The sequence below is a fragment of the Pristis pectinata genome, chromosome 24 (genome assembly GCF_009764475.1).
Source record: "Pristis pectinata isolate sPriPec2 chromosome 24, sPriPec2.1.pri, whole genome shotgun sequence".
Taxonomy (NCBI): domain Eukaryota; kingdom Metazoa; phylum Chordata; class Chondrichthyes; order Rhinopristiformes; family Pristidae; genus Pristis; species Pristis pectinata.
In genome coordinates, this window is record NC_067428.1 from 11,620,209 (window position 1) to 11,635,283 (window position 15,075).

At 41.6% G+C, this 15,075-nt stretch overlaps 2 protein-coding genes across 7 annotated transcripts in view; one reads left to right on the top strand and one right to left on the bottom strand.

The window, feature by feature from the left end:
- Nucleotides 1–1,903: 1,903 nt before the first annotated feature.
- LOC127582477 (beta-1,3-galactosyl-O-glycosyl-glycoprotein beta-1,6-N-acetylglucosaminyltransferase-like) lies at nt 1,904–10,582 on the top strand. 3 transcript variants are annotated; one of them, XM_052037771.1, is made up of 2 exons: nt 1,904–1,974; nt 7,765–10,582. In XM_052037771.1, exon 2 carries the CDS (start codon nt 7,885–7,887, stop codon nt 9,217–9,219), a length of 1,335 nt encoding a protein of 444 aa, XP_051893731.1. In that variant the 5' UTR covers nt 1,904–1,974; nt 7,765–7,884; the 3' UTR covers nt 9,220–10,582. The 3 variants fall into 3 exon arrangements, with proteins under 3 accessions (XP_051893731.1, XP_051893732.1, XP_051893733.1); XM_052037772.1 differs by lacking the exon at nt 1,904–1,974 and adding an exon at nt 2,023–2,040; XM_052037773.1 differs by lacking the exon at nt 1,904–1,974 and adding an exon at nt 5,932–5,983.
- Nucleotides 10,583–10,836: 254 nt separating this feature from the next.
- atcaya (ATCAY kinesin light chain interacting caytaxin a) overlaps nt 10,837–15,075 on the bottom strand; it is a 49,135-nt gene continuing 44,896 nt past the window's right edge. For all 4 annotated transcript variants that reach the window (XM_052037511.1, XM_052037512.1, XM_052037510.1 and 1 more), the window contains one exon: nt 10,837–15,071. The gene's annotated coding sequence lies outside the window, so the exon portion shown is untranslated. The remainder of the gene's footprint in view (nt 15,072–15,075) is intronic.

The window sequence follows — 15,075 nt, forward strand, 5'->3', positions numbered from 1 at the left end:
AGAGATTGACAGATATGTGAACCACAGGGGATTCAAGGGATATGGCGAAAGAATGGAAAAGTGATGTTGAGAACAAACTTGGATCAGCTGTGAACTTACTGAAAAGCAGAGCAGACTAAAAGGGCTGATTGGTCGACTCATGCTTATGTTTTCCTTATTTTAAATCTCCACCGTGTGTGTGTGTGTGTGTGTGTGTGTGTGTGTGTGTGTGTGTGTGTGTGTGTGTGTGTGTGTGTGTGTGTGTGTGTGTGTGTGTGTGTTGTGGGGTGGACGGGTGTGTGGTTCTAAAACTCATTCTCTTAAATGATAGGAGAGTTAGAAATCCCCATCACATTTAAAAGAATAGTTGGATATGCACTGGAAGTACTAAAACATACAAGCTACAGGCCAAAATTTAGAAATAGGATTAGGCTGGATAGAAATAGAAAATACTGGAAATACTTAGCTCCTGCTCCATCCCTTCCCGCACCCCCCCCCAACCTTTTTATACTGGCTATCTCCCCTCTTTCTTTCAGTCCAGGTGAAAGGTCTTGACCAGAAACATCAACTGTCCATTTCCCTCCTTAGATGCTGCCTGACCCGCTGAGTTCCTCCAGTGCTTTGTGTGTTGCTATTGAAAATACTCAGCAGGCTCGACAGCATCTGTGGAGAGAGAAACAGAATTAACATTTCAAGTCAGTGATCCTTCATGATATGGAAAGATTTAAAGTGTATAAAATTATGACAACAGCTCAGCAACATGAGACATTAATATTGTCTTTCTCTCTCCACAGGTGCTACCTGACCTGACCTGCTGGCGATCTCTGTTTTTAATTTGGATTTACAGCATCTTTAGTTTTTTTTGCTTTTCAGTTAAGCTCTTTTTCATCCAGCATGAACACAGTGGGGAAAATGACCTCCTATTCTGTAAGTATCCAAGATTTTCTCATTCTATGATCGTTAATCCAAGCAGCTGAATTGTGAATACGATAACCTAATTATTTTGCTACTGTACCTCCTCTTTATGTCAGGCTTCAAAAAAGATATTTCTAATTAAAGAATCATGTAACTTCAGAACTTTTATAACTGAAGCGGGTGGCACGTCCTGCCTGTAACAGTCTCTTTATTTCAATGGTTAATCTGTTTCAAATCACGGCAAATGCAAGATTCCAACACTCACTTTGAAATATAAACATCCCATAATATAAGGAGCAAACTGCAATTGAGATCAGGATCAGTTTCAAAAATACATCTGATTTCTCACAAAAATGTTTCTTTATTAATTTCTAGGCTTTCCTGGGGATCGAGGATGACCTGCTCCCACTCCGGTTTTGTGTGTTTTGAGGTAACTGATGAGGCCATTCCACAGACGGGGCAGGAGATGGCTATTGGGGCAGGCGGGCGGTTTGTGAGTTCCTTCTGCACTTACACAGGTCTTCTGGGTGCCCCTGATGTGTGGCCTTGAGGCTGAGCCAACTGCCTGCCGTCTTCCAGGGATACATGCGTGCCTGGGTGTCCCTAGAGAGAGAGTATGCGGTGTCCACTGGCTCCCTGGAGGCCTTCCAGGACTGATGGGCACCACAGTGGCTGAAGTACCTCCTGGACCAGGATGGCAACATTTTAATTCGATGTAAATTTCTAAATCCTGAATTGAGAACAATGTAAATATTGTAAATATATTAATAAACCTTTTTTTTTAAAGAAGATGGCCAAGAGATTCTCAATACCCATCCCGAATACTTCTCTGGTTTTATGTCATGGGGCAGAGGTGCCCAGGGATGCTGCACATCTTCAACACTTGCTGTAACCGCTTCAACAGAACCCTGAATGATTGACACTGCAACAGACCATTCATAATTCACAATGTGGTTTTGGTTGGTCCAATCAGTTAGTTAGTGGGGCGGGATGTGCTCCAGAGCACCGACTGTTTTCTGCTGTCTCCTGCGAAGGGAAGTTCGGAGTTGGGTTGTCCTTCTGGTTTAGTGTTTTTTTTTAGTAAGTACTCTTTTACATTAAAATTACTCACATTTAGCATGAATCGCTACACTAGAGGACAAAGAGGTGGGCTCATATCAAAATTTGTCATTTCTTAAAAATGTGAGGATAGAATTTTTTTATGACTTGGGTTTCCAATATAGTTAAATGAGTACTTTGAAAAATTGCAGCTTGTTAATAGCTAACTTCTGTTTCTATGTAACAGGCATATGGGGTAGTTCTGACATCATGCAAGTTTACTTAAATTTAGATCGCTCATATTTAAAGTTTTTCATGGCAGTAAGGAACACCTGCAGAAGTACTGAAAATACAGAGGAACTTGAAGCTTAGACAAGTACTTTGTAGGGTGTCCTGGAAGAGGAGGATGAAATAACAGATACTGTGTTTGATGACCTATAAATCATAGAAAAATGTGATTGCAAAATAGAGAAACTAAGAACATAATTGGTGAGGAATGAAAGGAAGATTGGGTGGGATTTGCTTTTTTTTTAGTGAGGCCTCATTTGGAATACTGTGCACAGTTTTGGGCCCCATATCTTAGGAAAGATGTGCCGATGTTGGAGAAGGTTCAGAGGAGATTTACGAGGATGATTCCAGGAATGAAAGGTCTTACGTATGATGAGCGTTTGTCGGCTTTTGGACTGTAGTCACTGGAGTACAGAAGAATGAGAGGGGACCTCATAGAGACATTTAAAATATTGAAAGGACTGGACAGGGTAGATGTGGCTAGGCTGTTTCCTTTGGTGGGTGAGTCCAGGACCAGAGGGCACAATCTTAGCATTAGAGGGTGCAGGTTTAAAACAGAGATGAGGAGAAATTTCTTTAGCCAGAGGGTGGTGAATTTGTGGAATTCCTTGCCAGGTACAGCAGTGGAGGCCAGATCATTGGAGGCGTTTAAGGAAGAGATAGACAGATAGCTAAATAGTCGGGGTATCAAGGGATATGGGGATAAGGCCGGAAATTGGGGTTAGAATAGTGTGTTTTTTTTGCACATGCTTCCCCCCCCCCCCCCCCCCCCCAGTTTCTCATTTCTTTTTCTTTTTTCCCTTTTCCTTGGAGCAGACTTGATGGGCCGAATGGCCTACTTCTGCTCCCTTGTCTTGTGATCTTGTGATCTTTTGCATATGTGGTTATGTTTCAGTGCTTGATCTGAAAAAAGTGTACACTGAAGCAAAAATTATTCTGGAAAGAGGAAGATTGTGTTATGATCTAATGGGCACATGCAGTGTATAGTTTACCCAGCTTCAAACTGATAGGGACATTTATTTAATTAATCTGAACCAGAATGTAAATTGTACTCCTGAACAAGATGCTGGAAGAACTCAGCAGGTCAGCCAGCATCTCTGAAGGGAAATGGACAGACCTGTAAATTTGGACTCAATGGTTTGATTTAGTAGCCCTTGACTTAGGTGAGGCAAATATCAGCTGCTGTGGAAAGCAAGTGTCAGTGACTTAGTGCACAGGAGTACTCAGAGAAGTTGAATTGAAAATCCTGTTGCGGAGAGCTGAATGCAAAAGTCTACGGTGACGTTCCAGTGATGTACTGGGGGAATATTGCATTCGAGATGCCTTTTTTTCACATTAAGTCAAGGCCTTTGGCATTTTATATTTAATCATTTTTTGGTCTGTGGACATTTCAAGTGTGATGATAGTGAAGGGAATGAACGTTTAATGTGCTGAATGGCTTGCCAGTCAAGTGGGCTACATTGTCCTTGTTTGTGTTGAACTTCTTGACTGTTGTTGGAGTTGAACTCTTCCAGACAAGTGGAATGTATTCCATCACACTCCTGGTTTGTGCCCTGCAGATGTTAGAAATAGTTGCATTATGAGAGGGTAAATTACTTGCTGCAAGATACCCAGCCTCTGACTAAACCTTGTATGCTCGTAGCTGGTCCAGTTAAGTTTCTGGTCATTGGTAACACATAGGACGTTGATGCTGAGGGTCTTGATGATGGTAATGCCATTGATTGTCAAGAGTAGATGGTTAGTCTCTCTTGCTGGAGATGCCATTGCCTGTCACATCTGTGATATGAATGTTACTTACCATTTAACAGCCCATGCCTGAATGTTGTCTAGGGCTTGCTCCATGCTTCATTCTCTAAGGAGTTGGGAATGGAGTAGAACATTAGGCAATCATTAGTGAGCATCCCCACTTCTGACCTTTATGTTGAAAGGAAGGTCACTGACGAAGCAGCTGAACCTGGCCAGGCCTAGGACACTGCTGAGGACCTCCAGCAATTCTAACCAAATGCCATGTGCAAGGTTTGACTCCAACCATTGGGATATTTTCTACTTGATGCCCATTGACTTCAAATTTATGAGGGTTTCTGGTGCTACACTCAGTCAAGTGTTGCTTCAATGTTCAAAGTGGTTATTCTCTGGAATTTCAACTGTTTGCACCAGGGCTACAGTGAGATCTGGAGCTGAGTCGTCCTGGCATAACCAAAAGTGGGCATGGGTGAGCAGGTTGTTGGACAGTAGGTGCTGCTTGGTAGCACTATAGATGACAAATGCCATCACTTTGATGATTGAGTAGGCTGACTGACTGTGGGTATGGGATTGTTTTTGCCCTGCTTTTTGTGGACAGGACATTGTCTGGTAGTTGCTGTTGTTTGGAACTGTACTGGAACAGCTCAGCTGGAGGTGCAACAAATTCTGGAACGCCAGTCTTCAGGACTTCAGCAGGGATGTTATTTGTTCCCCTTGCCTTCACTGTGTTCAGTGCTCTCAACCCTTCCTGTAGCTAGCGCATCACTTCAAAGATCAGAAGAGGAGTTATCCCAGGTATCCTGCTCAGCATTCATCCCTCAATGATCAGCATGTTGGTCTTTGTAACACTAACTGTGTGCAACAGTCACAAAACTTCAGGAGTGCTTCGATGATTCTACTGCATTTTGCAATGTCCTGAGATTGTGAACGGCACCATATAAATGCGATCTTTTTATCATTAAGTGCTAAATGAACATACTTACAGCCAACACTAAGATCACAAATGATGGTATGCGGTCAGTTGAAGGATAAAGGTGTCAGGAAGAAACAATTTATAATTTAGTTGGAAGTTAATGTGTTGGGGGATATTGGGTAGTGTGGAGCAATAATCACCTCATAATGTTCCCTATGCCCCCATAGTAGAGTTCTGACAACTATTCCAAGTGGTATCAGCCAATTTACTACAGACTTCAGGCTACAACAGATGGTGAGTGGAAAGAGTGCACGGAATCTGGCATTGCACTGATGACCATGACGTACACCAGTGCTTTAGTGTTGTCAACACTACCTGTGACTTGAACACCCAAGGGCCCAATTCAGCGAGAGCCAGTGACAGAGAAGCAATCAGTACCCATCAGAAGGAAATTTCCCAAGATTTCCCAATTTCCCATGACTCTGAACTTGAAATGATTGTCCTTGACTTCATCCCACAGCAATCTATCCGGTCCAGCCTCACCACCAGCCATATCAACAAGAAGGCAAATACCACAGGCTAGTCGAAAACAGCAAGGCCTTGGGCACAGGCAGTGTCCCTGCTGAAGTTCTAAAACTTACCAGAGTGGAACTTCAGTCAGAAATACACAATCTCTTCTTCCACATCTGGGAGGGGGAGGACATGCCAGGAGACCTCAGAGAGACTTGCTGACATCATGTGACTTCTACACCCTTCCCTTAAGTAAAGGCACTCTGCATTTTAATGTGATAACATCTTGCTTCATTTTTTAACACCAACATTTTTGGTTTCTCTGTCAATGCAGTTTGGTTTTTGTATCATTTTGCTGCTCAAAGTGTGATATAGAAGATCTTGGGAGATGAGATGAGATGAATTTCTCATCTCTTGGGAGCTTGTTTGCAGTACACAGCCCATTGCTTTCACATCAATTGTGTAATAGTAAGTGGTATATTTTAAAGTCTAAAGAGATCCTAGACAGGAGAAGCATTTAGAAATGAGGGCTCTAACAACACAAACTAGTCTGTCATCTCCTCTACAATGTTCAGAGTCCACCAAAATCATCAACAGGTAAGGTGTGAATTAATTTGCAAATTGCAGATCCCACGATATCAGGCTTCTACCAGAATGGTCTGGAGCACCCAACCCACTGACCCTGTGTTTCGGAAGGTCACCACTTCTACCTCGGTGGTCTCCGTCACCCTTTTAGACATTTCTGCAATCAATAGAAAGTGAACATTATTTTTCCTGAATTTTGTTGGTCTTGCCACAACTCATCTTTAGTTTTGGTAAGTTCAACCTGCAATTTAGGTAGGGGTTTAGTAACAGATGAACTAATTCTAACTGTCTTGCAAAGAAACTGGGATCCCAATCATGTCTTAGATGTGTTTCAAATAATAAATAACGTCTGAGTTCCAATTACTGTTCTTATGGAGTTATTTTTAGACACAACAAGATCCGACATAAACAGTAAGGCAGCTTTTGATGTGTTGATCAAAGTCGCAAGGAATTTAACGTTAACACTGAAGGAAGAATTTTTCCTCTTCAGATGTATTGTCTTTAGTAAGACCCAACCCATCTCAGTTTGGTTACTTGACCAATTTTGACCTGCAATGTATGGATTCATTCTTTAAGGCAGTGAGTTTATTGAATTTTATAGAGGTATACAAAGTCAACACTCAACAAAGACAAATAAGTACACAGCGAGATGTGGCTTCAATAGCCTCTGCCTTCAACTTTCCCTGGAGCACAGCCTTCTGTTCTTGCTGTGCTGTGTTGACTGTTGTCTGTCTTCCTCCTCTAGGTATGCTGACAATGTCCTATAGCTTCCCCTTTTTCTTCCCGTGAGGAAGTTAGTGCCTCACCATATGTGGTCACGGATTGCCTTGACTGCAAATGATTAGCTTATGGTTTCCTGATGGCACTGCATGTGTGGCCCTTTCACTTAATTCCTGTTCCTCATCTTTGGACAGGCTTAAAATTTACACTTCCCCAATATTACTTGCTTTTTGCAAGTCGGTTGTTTCTTAACTGTTTCCTTTAACCTTTTACCCTTGAAAGCCCATACAGTTATCCTAAAATCAACACCAGATATTATCAACCTGACAAACTAGCATAACCATATATGGGCCTTCTTAAAGCTTTTCTGTCGTGCCTTGCACTTTCATTTTGTAAATTGCCAAAGTTATCAACACCACATTAGTATTAAGCAATGTATTTGAACCTAACAGATCCTAAAGTTGTATAGCACAGAAACAGCTCCTCAGCCCACTATGTATGTACTGGCTGTCAAGCAATTATCTGCAACAGTCTCCCAATTTTTTTTCTCTCAAATCCCCATCAACTCCCTCCTACCACCCCTTCCCCCCCCAACTTCATTCTACTACCACCCACTTCCACTAAGGGTAATTTACAGTAGCCAATTAATGTACCAACCAGAGACACAAGAGATTCTGCGGATGCTGGAATCTGGAGCAACACACACAAAATGCAGGACTGATGAAGGGTCTCGACCCGACACGTCGACTGTTTATTTCTCTCCATAGTTGCTGCCTGACCTGCTGAGTTCCTCCAGCATTTTGTGAATGTACCAACCAGCATGTCTTTGGCATGTGAGAAGAAACCACAGCACCTGGGGGAACCCAGCTGGTCACAGGGAGAGCATGCAAACTCCATACAGACAGCACCCAAGGTCAGGATTGAACCAGGAGCTGTGAGGCAGCAGTGCTAACCACTGCACTGTTGCACTTTCCAAAATTACAAGGAAGCTGCTTCTCTTTAATCTTTAATATCTACATTTTTCTTAGAGAGATTGTCAGCATTAATAAAGTTGTCAAATCTTGTCCTTTCAGCTTTACATGAAAGAATAGGACATACTTCATTTAACTCAATTTGCATTGAGAAGGGCATTGAATCATCAATCAGTCATCCATTTACAACTCAGGTGTTTGAAGATTGTTGTTCATTTCATCATGATATGGAAATGTAAACGATATCTACGACAGTCCTGCTTAACCCTTGCCTTGAGTTGTGTCATCTGTCTATTACTGAAGATCTTTGCCAGAGAGGGCCTTATCTCTAATGGTCGAAACTGCTTTCTTGAGAAATTCCAACATTCTTTGGGGAATGGCTGCCTTCCTACTACCGGTCCTTGTAACAAAAAGTGTTCAGAGTTGGAGGTCTCCACAGAATCACTTTATGGTGTGAATTGTACAGCTGTTTTGCAAGGGGAAGTCAATGCAATCAAGAGAAGTCAATTATTAAAGGAGCAGTATAAAGCAACAAGGTACACGGACTCTTACTTTACTAATATCACATGCAATTGTGAGAATTTCATAAGAAACAGAAAGTACATCACAGTTCCGCTCAGTGAAAATGAGAAGCAATTTCCAATTGCCTACTCTATAGTCATTCATGAGAGAGCTGACCAGTTTGAAAGACTATTGAGAACAATCTTTGCACCACAGAATATTTACTGTGTGCATGTTGATGACAAATCATCCACTAGTTTCAAAACTGCGATTCGCAGCATTGCATCCTGCTTCCCAAATGTTTTTATTGCGAGACGATTGGAGAATCTCGTTTATGGCTCTTGGTCCAGGGTTCAGGCAGACCTGAACTGCATGGAGGAACTGCTGGCAAGACATCTAACCTGGAAGTACTTCATCAACCTGTGTGGCATGGATTTTCCCACCAAAACCAATTCGGAGATTGTCCGCAAACTACAGGAGTTGAAAGGGAGGAATAATTTGGAGTCTGAAGTAGCTTCAGAGAAGAAGCAGGTGCGCTGGAAATATCATTTTGAGGTAATCAACGGGAAAATGGTACAGACGAAAAAGGTCAAGAAACCATCATTCACCTCTATATTCTCAGGCAGTGCCTACATGGTAGTTAGTAGACCATTTGTTGAACACATCTTCAAAGACCCAAAGGTAAAGCAATTAATTGAATGGTCAAAAGATACATATAGCCCTGATGAGTTCATCTGGGCCACTCTGCAGAGGATGCCTGGTGTCCCTGGTTCCGAACCTTCCCATCCCAAATATGACGTAAGTGATATGAGATCCGTGGCTCGGTTGGTGAAGTGGAAATATTTTGAAGGCGACATGACGAGAGGGAAACCCTACCCGTGGTGCACTGGTGCCCATCGAAGGTCAGTCTGTATTTATGGAGCAGGTGACCTCAACTGGATACTTCAACAACATCACCTGTTTGCAAATAAATTTGATATCGATGTGGATCCCATTGCACTCCAGTGCCTGGAGCAGTATATTCGACAGAAAACTCTGGTGGGCTGCACCCCATAAAAACTTGTCATAGAGCAGGGAAACAGGAACTTTGGCCCACCACGTCGCACCAACCATCGAGCACCCATTTACACTATTGCAGCACTAGTTTTATTTTCTTCTCCCCAATTTCCATCAACTCCCCCCAGATTCTCCCACTTAACTATATACTAAGTGCAACTTACAGTGGCCAGTTAACCTACTGAACTGCACATTTTTGGATGTAATAGGAAGCTGGAGCACTTGGAGAAACCCAGACAGTCACAGGGAGAACGTACAAATTCCATACAAACAGTCCCAGAAGTCAGGACTGAACCCGGGTCACTGGAGTTGTGAGGTAGCAGCTCCACTAGCTGCTCCACTGTGCTACTTGTATGGCCACCACTTGGAGTTTTTATTACTTTTAAGCCACTGTGAGTATCTACGAACATGATCTACAAAATTCCTTACAAAATAAACAGTTGTAGCTGTTGTAAAGTGGGATTGTTATGTAGGCAAGTAGTTACTACAGGATACTGAACAAGTGCAGTTTAAACTGTGGATCTGTAAAATGTCCAGACACACATGTCCTTTGATCTTCATCACTATTACATAATTGGAAGTGTCAGCAGCCACAATAACTTCATACAACTGAATACAAATCCTGTCTTCTCTCCTCCAGCCCCTGCCCCCACCATGCTCTGCAATTTAAAACTAATTTCTCCCAGTTGTGATGAAAGGTCATCAACCTGAACGTTAGCTCTGTCTTTCTCTCTCTACAGATGCTGCCTGACCTCCTGAGTATTTCCAGCATTATGTTTTTATGATAGGTTCAAACTCATTCTTCACAAAGTTATTGATATGTGAGATACAATGAAGAGGAAAAAGCCCAGGAATTATTCAGTAGTGAGTTCAATACTATAGTGGTCTGAAATGGATGAATCAGTGTGTGTTTCAGATTCTCTCTGGATGAATAAGTTAAGATGAATTATCTTATGATTTTTAAATATCCACTCCATTTCTCACTGCTTCCTATGAAGCTGTTGACCAGGGATTTGATGGAGGTAGCATCCTGGGTATTTCTGCACAAGGTTGCTTCAGCATGCAAATCCTAAATGGAATGTAAAGGGAATAAAGGTATTTCATATAACTGTATTAATATCTGAAAATATTATGCAGGAGGAGAAGAAACCATGAGGAATAGCACAAAATCATTGCAAATGCAAATAGAGAATATGATGTCTTTATGCAGAAAGAATAAATTGATTGGCATTTTAATTACTTTGGGGGAAATGTTATCAGAATTGCCCTGTAATCAATGTTACATTGTCAATTAATGTTATCTATAAATTATTAGTACTGTCAACTATGGTTTGAACATTAATAAATAAATAATATTTCTTGACTTTGTATGACTGGTAATTGGAAAGAAATGGTTAATGCATTCATTCAATAGTTTCTGCAGATACTGACGAATGCTGGTGATGTAACTGCGAATATAATCCAAACTAGTTGATGCAAGAGTTCAGTGTGTTAAACTTACCCATCAGTATCTGTTGGGTGTTAACTGGAGCTGAACCACAAATGAACATGGATGCAGTGATTTTTGCCAGAAGCAAAGCATCATCTTAGCATCAATCACACAGGAGTTGTGCCAACTCTTTATTTTTATAATAATAGAGAACAATGTGTAGTCGTTACATGAGGCATAAACTGGTTAAATGTCCAGTTCACAACAGTGTCACTAACCTTGTAATCAGGGCCCCCATCCCAGCCAGTAATTCACCCCAGGAAAATGCTGCAACTCATGGCTCAGTGAAGTGATGAGCCTATCTCCACAATTCCCTCGCGTCCTGGATTCTGTTGTGCTGTGTGGGTGTTTGTTGATCAATTGAAGAGAACACAACAGACCCAATAGTTCCATTATAATAGTACCCTTTCGCTCTCTGTGGGGATGCTGGAATAGCTTGCTCTTCCCTCTACCCTGTCTTTGGATAGGGAAGGAACACATTGACTCCAAGGTCAGTTAAAATTCTATAGGTAGATAGGCTCTGAATAAACGTATTAAAGCAGCAAATATGTTGGAGCATAAAATGAATGGGAGGAAGAAGAAAATGTATTATTCTCAATACTATTGCCGTGAAAGGCTTCAGCCAAACCCACCTACCTCAATTTACTCTTATCTTTACAAACCTGTGATAAAGTTGGATTGAAATGCAGATCATTTTGTGTCATATTATTGTCTCTTGCTCTACCAACTCTCCTCTGGTTTTCCTGCCACCCACCTTGTACTCAGCGGTAATTCACATTCCTACCAACCTGCGTGACTTTAGCATGTGGGAGGAAACCAGAGCTCCTGGAGGAAACCGATGCAGTCATAGAGAGAACGTGCAAACTCCACATAGCATCTGAAATCGGGATTAAACCCAGGTCGCTGGAGCTGTGAGGCAACAGCTCTGCTAGCTGTGTCACTGTTATCAGAACAATGGCCCCATACTTGTGGTCTTTAGATCAGATTGAATGGACTCAATGTTAGCCAACTGCAATTAACAGTCAACTCGGCCACCTCTTAACAGACTGAATAAGCACAGTGTGGGGTCACAATGACAACATAAACAACTTGCATTACATTGCACTTTTAATGAAACAAAGCATCCCAAAATTCTCCACAAGTGTTTTGTGAAAATTTGATAATGAGCCACATGAGATCTCCAAGAGCTTGGAGCATCTTGTAGGAAACAGGTTTGAAACTTCTGCTGAAACTCTGCTAATTGGCCAAGGCAACATCAAATTCATTTTTACTTTAAATTTTGACTGAAAAAACAATGGTTTTAATGATATGGTCTTGAACTATACCCACTGACTATGCTTAGCTGTGGCTTAGCTGTGGGCATGCTAGGTTGGCACTGGAAGCATGGTGACACTTGTAGACTGCCCCCAGAACACCCTACGCAAGAAGATGCATTTCACTGTGTGTTTCGATGTACATGTAACTAATAAAAATATCTTTAGGAAATCAAAAGGAATTCCAGAAATTAGGGGGTGAGGCAGCTGAAAGCATGGTTGCCCTGGGTACAAAAATTAAAAGTAGGAATGTGCAAGCAGTCAGAATCAGAGGAGCCTAAAGATCTCAGAGGACTGTAAGGTTAGATAGAGGGCTGCTGAGGGATTTGGAATAAGTATGACAACTTCAACATTGATGTGTTGCCAGATGAACCAACATAGGTCAGCAGAAACAATGAAGATAGATTAAAAGGGTGGTACAAAGTGGGATATAAGTAGCAGAGTTTTTTATGGATCGTTGTTTATGGTGAATAGAAGTTGGGAGGCTGACCAAGGGAATACTGGAATAGCCAGGTCTCGAGGTTACAAAAACATAAGGATTCAGTAATAGACAAATTGAGATGAAGTGATATTAAAAAGCTGGAAGTGGGCAGTTGGTGATGCTGCGGATATAGAGACAAATGGGACATTGATGTTGCAAGAAAATCATGTGGCCAAAATGTAGGCAATGGCCAAAGAGCAAGCTTATCAGATCCTGTGAGCTTGACCATACCTAATCCACAGATCGAATGGACTAAAGGTGCAGAATAGAAAGCGACAGCTAAACCTATTCAGTGGGAGTAGTTCTAAACCACGTCCATCCATTTGGAACCATTTTAATTTTCAATCAAAGTTTAATATGAATTTGACATTGCTTTGCCCAATTAGCAGAGTTTTAGCCCAAATTTCAAATCAAATTACAGAGTTACCTGAAGGCTGTGAGGTGGATTTGTATGAAGAAAGCTCATTTACTTCTGATCTTTCCAGAATTGTAACTGTGCTACCTAACATTAACATCATTCAGCAGTTTCTTAAACCATTTCTAGTATTCTGCGAAGTCAATCATAGATGGGGAAATTTTAAATCTGCTGAGGGGACAGTCATGGTTTTGATTCTGGGCAGACCCACTGTTCCTTCTACCATTGGATCTCCATTCAAAGACTGGGAAGTAGCATCAGAACTGGGATTCAGTTGTGTTCAGCACTCCTGTTATGCAGGAGAATGTCCCAGATGCTATTAATAGGTGGGGCTGAAAGCCTTCCTGAAATTGAAGAACGTAGTGAGTCAATGGAGCTATCCATTTCCCATGATCAGAACCTTACCATTTGGGGCAGATCATTCCATTCCCCAGTATTGCGTGTCGAAAAGCCCATGACTGGAAAACACTCACATGAAGAATCTGGATACCCAGTAAGAATATCAAGACATTTCATTAAAGTTTTCTACTAAAAGTCCTGAAATAGACAATAGGCAAAAGATCATCAAAGTGCCACCTTTGAGATTATATAATACAGAACAAATACATCCAGTAAAAGTCACCATTTCTGCTGCTGGTGATTACACAGGAAGATGTTCACACTGCTGTTCGGGAGCAAGCATTTATTCAAGAGCTGGAATTTAACGTGACTGAAAATATTAATAACGAAGGAACGTAACAAAAAGCAGCTTAAAACTGAACATGTGTTAACCATGAGGGACAATTACAACAAGATTCATCAAAAAATACTTGCAATAACTGACTTATCCACCAGGTATTTTTAAACTTTTGATTGTCAGCCAGACCTCATTTTGTGCCGCCACAGTGAGTTAGGATCCACTCAATCTGCCTTCCACTCTTGCCATAACTGACCCACTAAAACAGCAGTTCTGTTGTCATCCCTGTACTCTCCCTTGCTGATTCTTGCTGCAGCATCTTGCCCCTTCTTTGTGTCTGAGCCCTGACATCAAGTCATGGCAGGCAACCCAACCATTGAGGGCATTGCAGCTGTACTTGGCTCTTTGGACAGATGTTCTCCCTCATACCACACTCCTACTGAGCAGCACAGTTGGCGACTGGAGCACACCAGGACAGCCATCCTGGCTGAGATCAGCTAACTGAATCCATGACCTTTCTCATCATCCCAAAGAAGCAAACACTCCAACTGAGACCTTCCTGGTTGAACCCGAGAACTTCTTGGTGACATCAAAGCAGCACCGACCTGATCATAAAGGGCTCATTTTATTGCCATTTCATCTCTTTGTCCATCACCAGAATCCTAAAATTACTTATGTTGGTGTACTGTTAAATAATAACCTGACCATTTTTTATATCTAGTACTAATCAGGGTGATACTGATGAATGTACCAAAGCCATTCTCAAATAGTCATGGGTCAGTTGTTTTGAAACATTACTTATATGGTTAAATTCCAACCCAACATGCACCAATAACTTTTCCACAGCAGCTATCCTTGAGGCTCACTGATGAGGGAATCTCCCGCACATCCTTTTAATAAAAGGGAAGTGGGCTAAGAAGACATGGAGCCTTCAATCAGTGGTGGATTTTATCCAGAAGCTGCTGTCGTAAAGTATGAGTGTCAGGTTGGAGAGAATCAAGTCTGCTGCGATACCTTCAGGGGATATCCTGCTGACATTTGACATTTAAGTTGATGTGTGAAGAACATCTGCAGTTCCGGGGGGGAAGGCTGGTGACTTTGAAGTTAACAGCACAGCAATAGACAGTGTTTCAGGAGATCAATGGGGAGGAACAGGGTTGGCAAAACCAAGGTACTAAATGATTTATATAAAAGGGAATCTTGTGGAAAAAGAATTATGACCTTAACCTACTCATTTTTCATTTGACATTTTGAGCCACAAAGCCCCATGTTGTGTTTGAATCGCCTGATTAATGGCCACAGATTTCAGACGATTCTGGCCCAATATCTGCTGCCTGAATCCTGGAGTCAGTGACAGAGAGTGAAAATCAATATTTATAACCTTCAACCATATCACAAATTTCAAAACAACTTTCTTGTCAAGAACTTCATCCAGTTTTCTCTGAATTCCAGTCTATGATGTGAAGCTTCTTAACTTCCTAG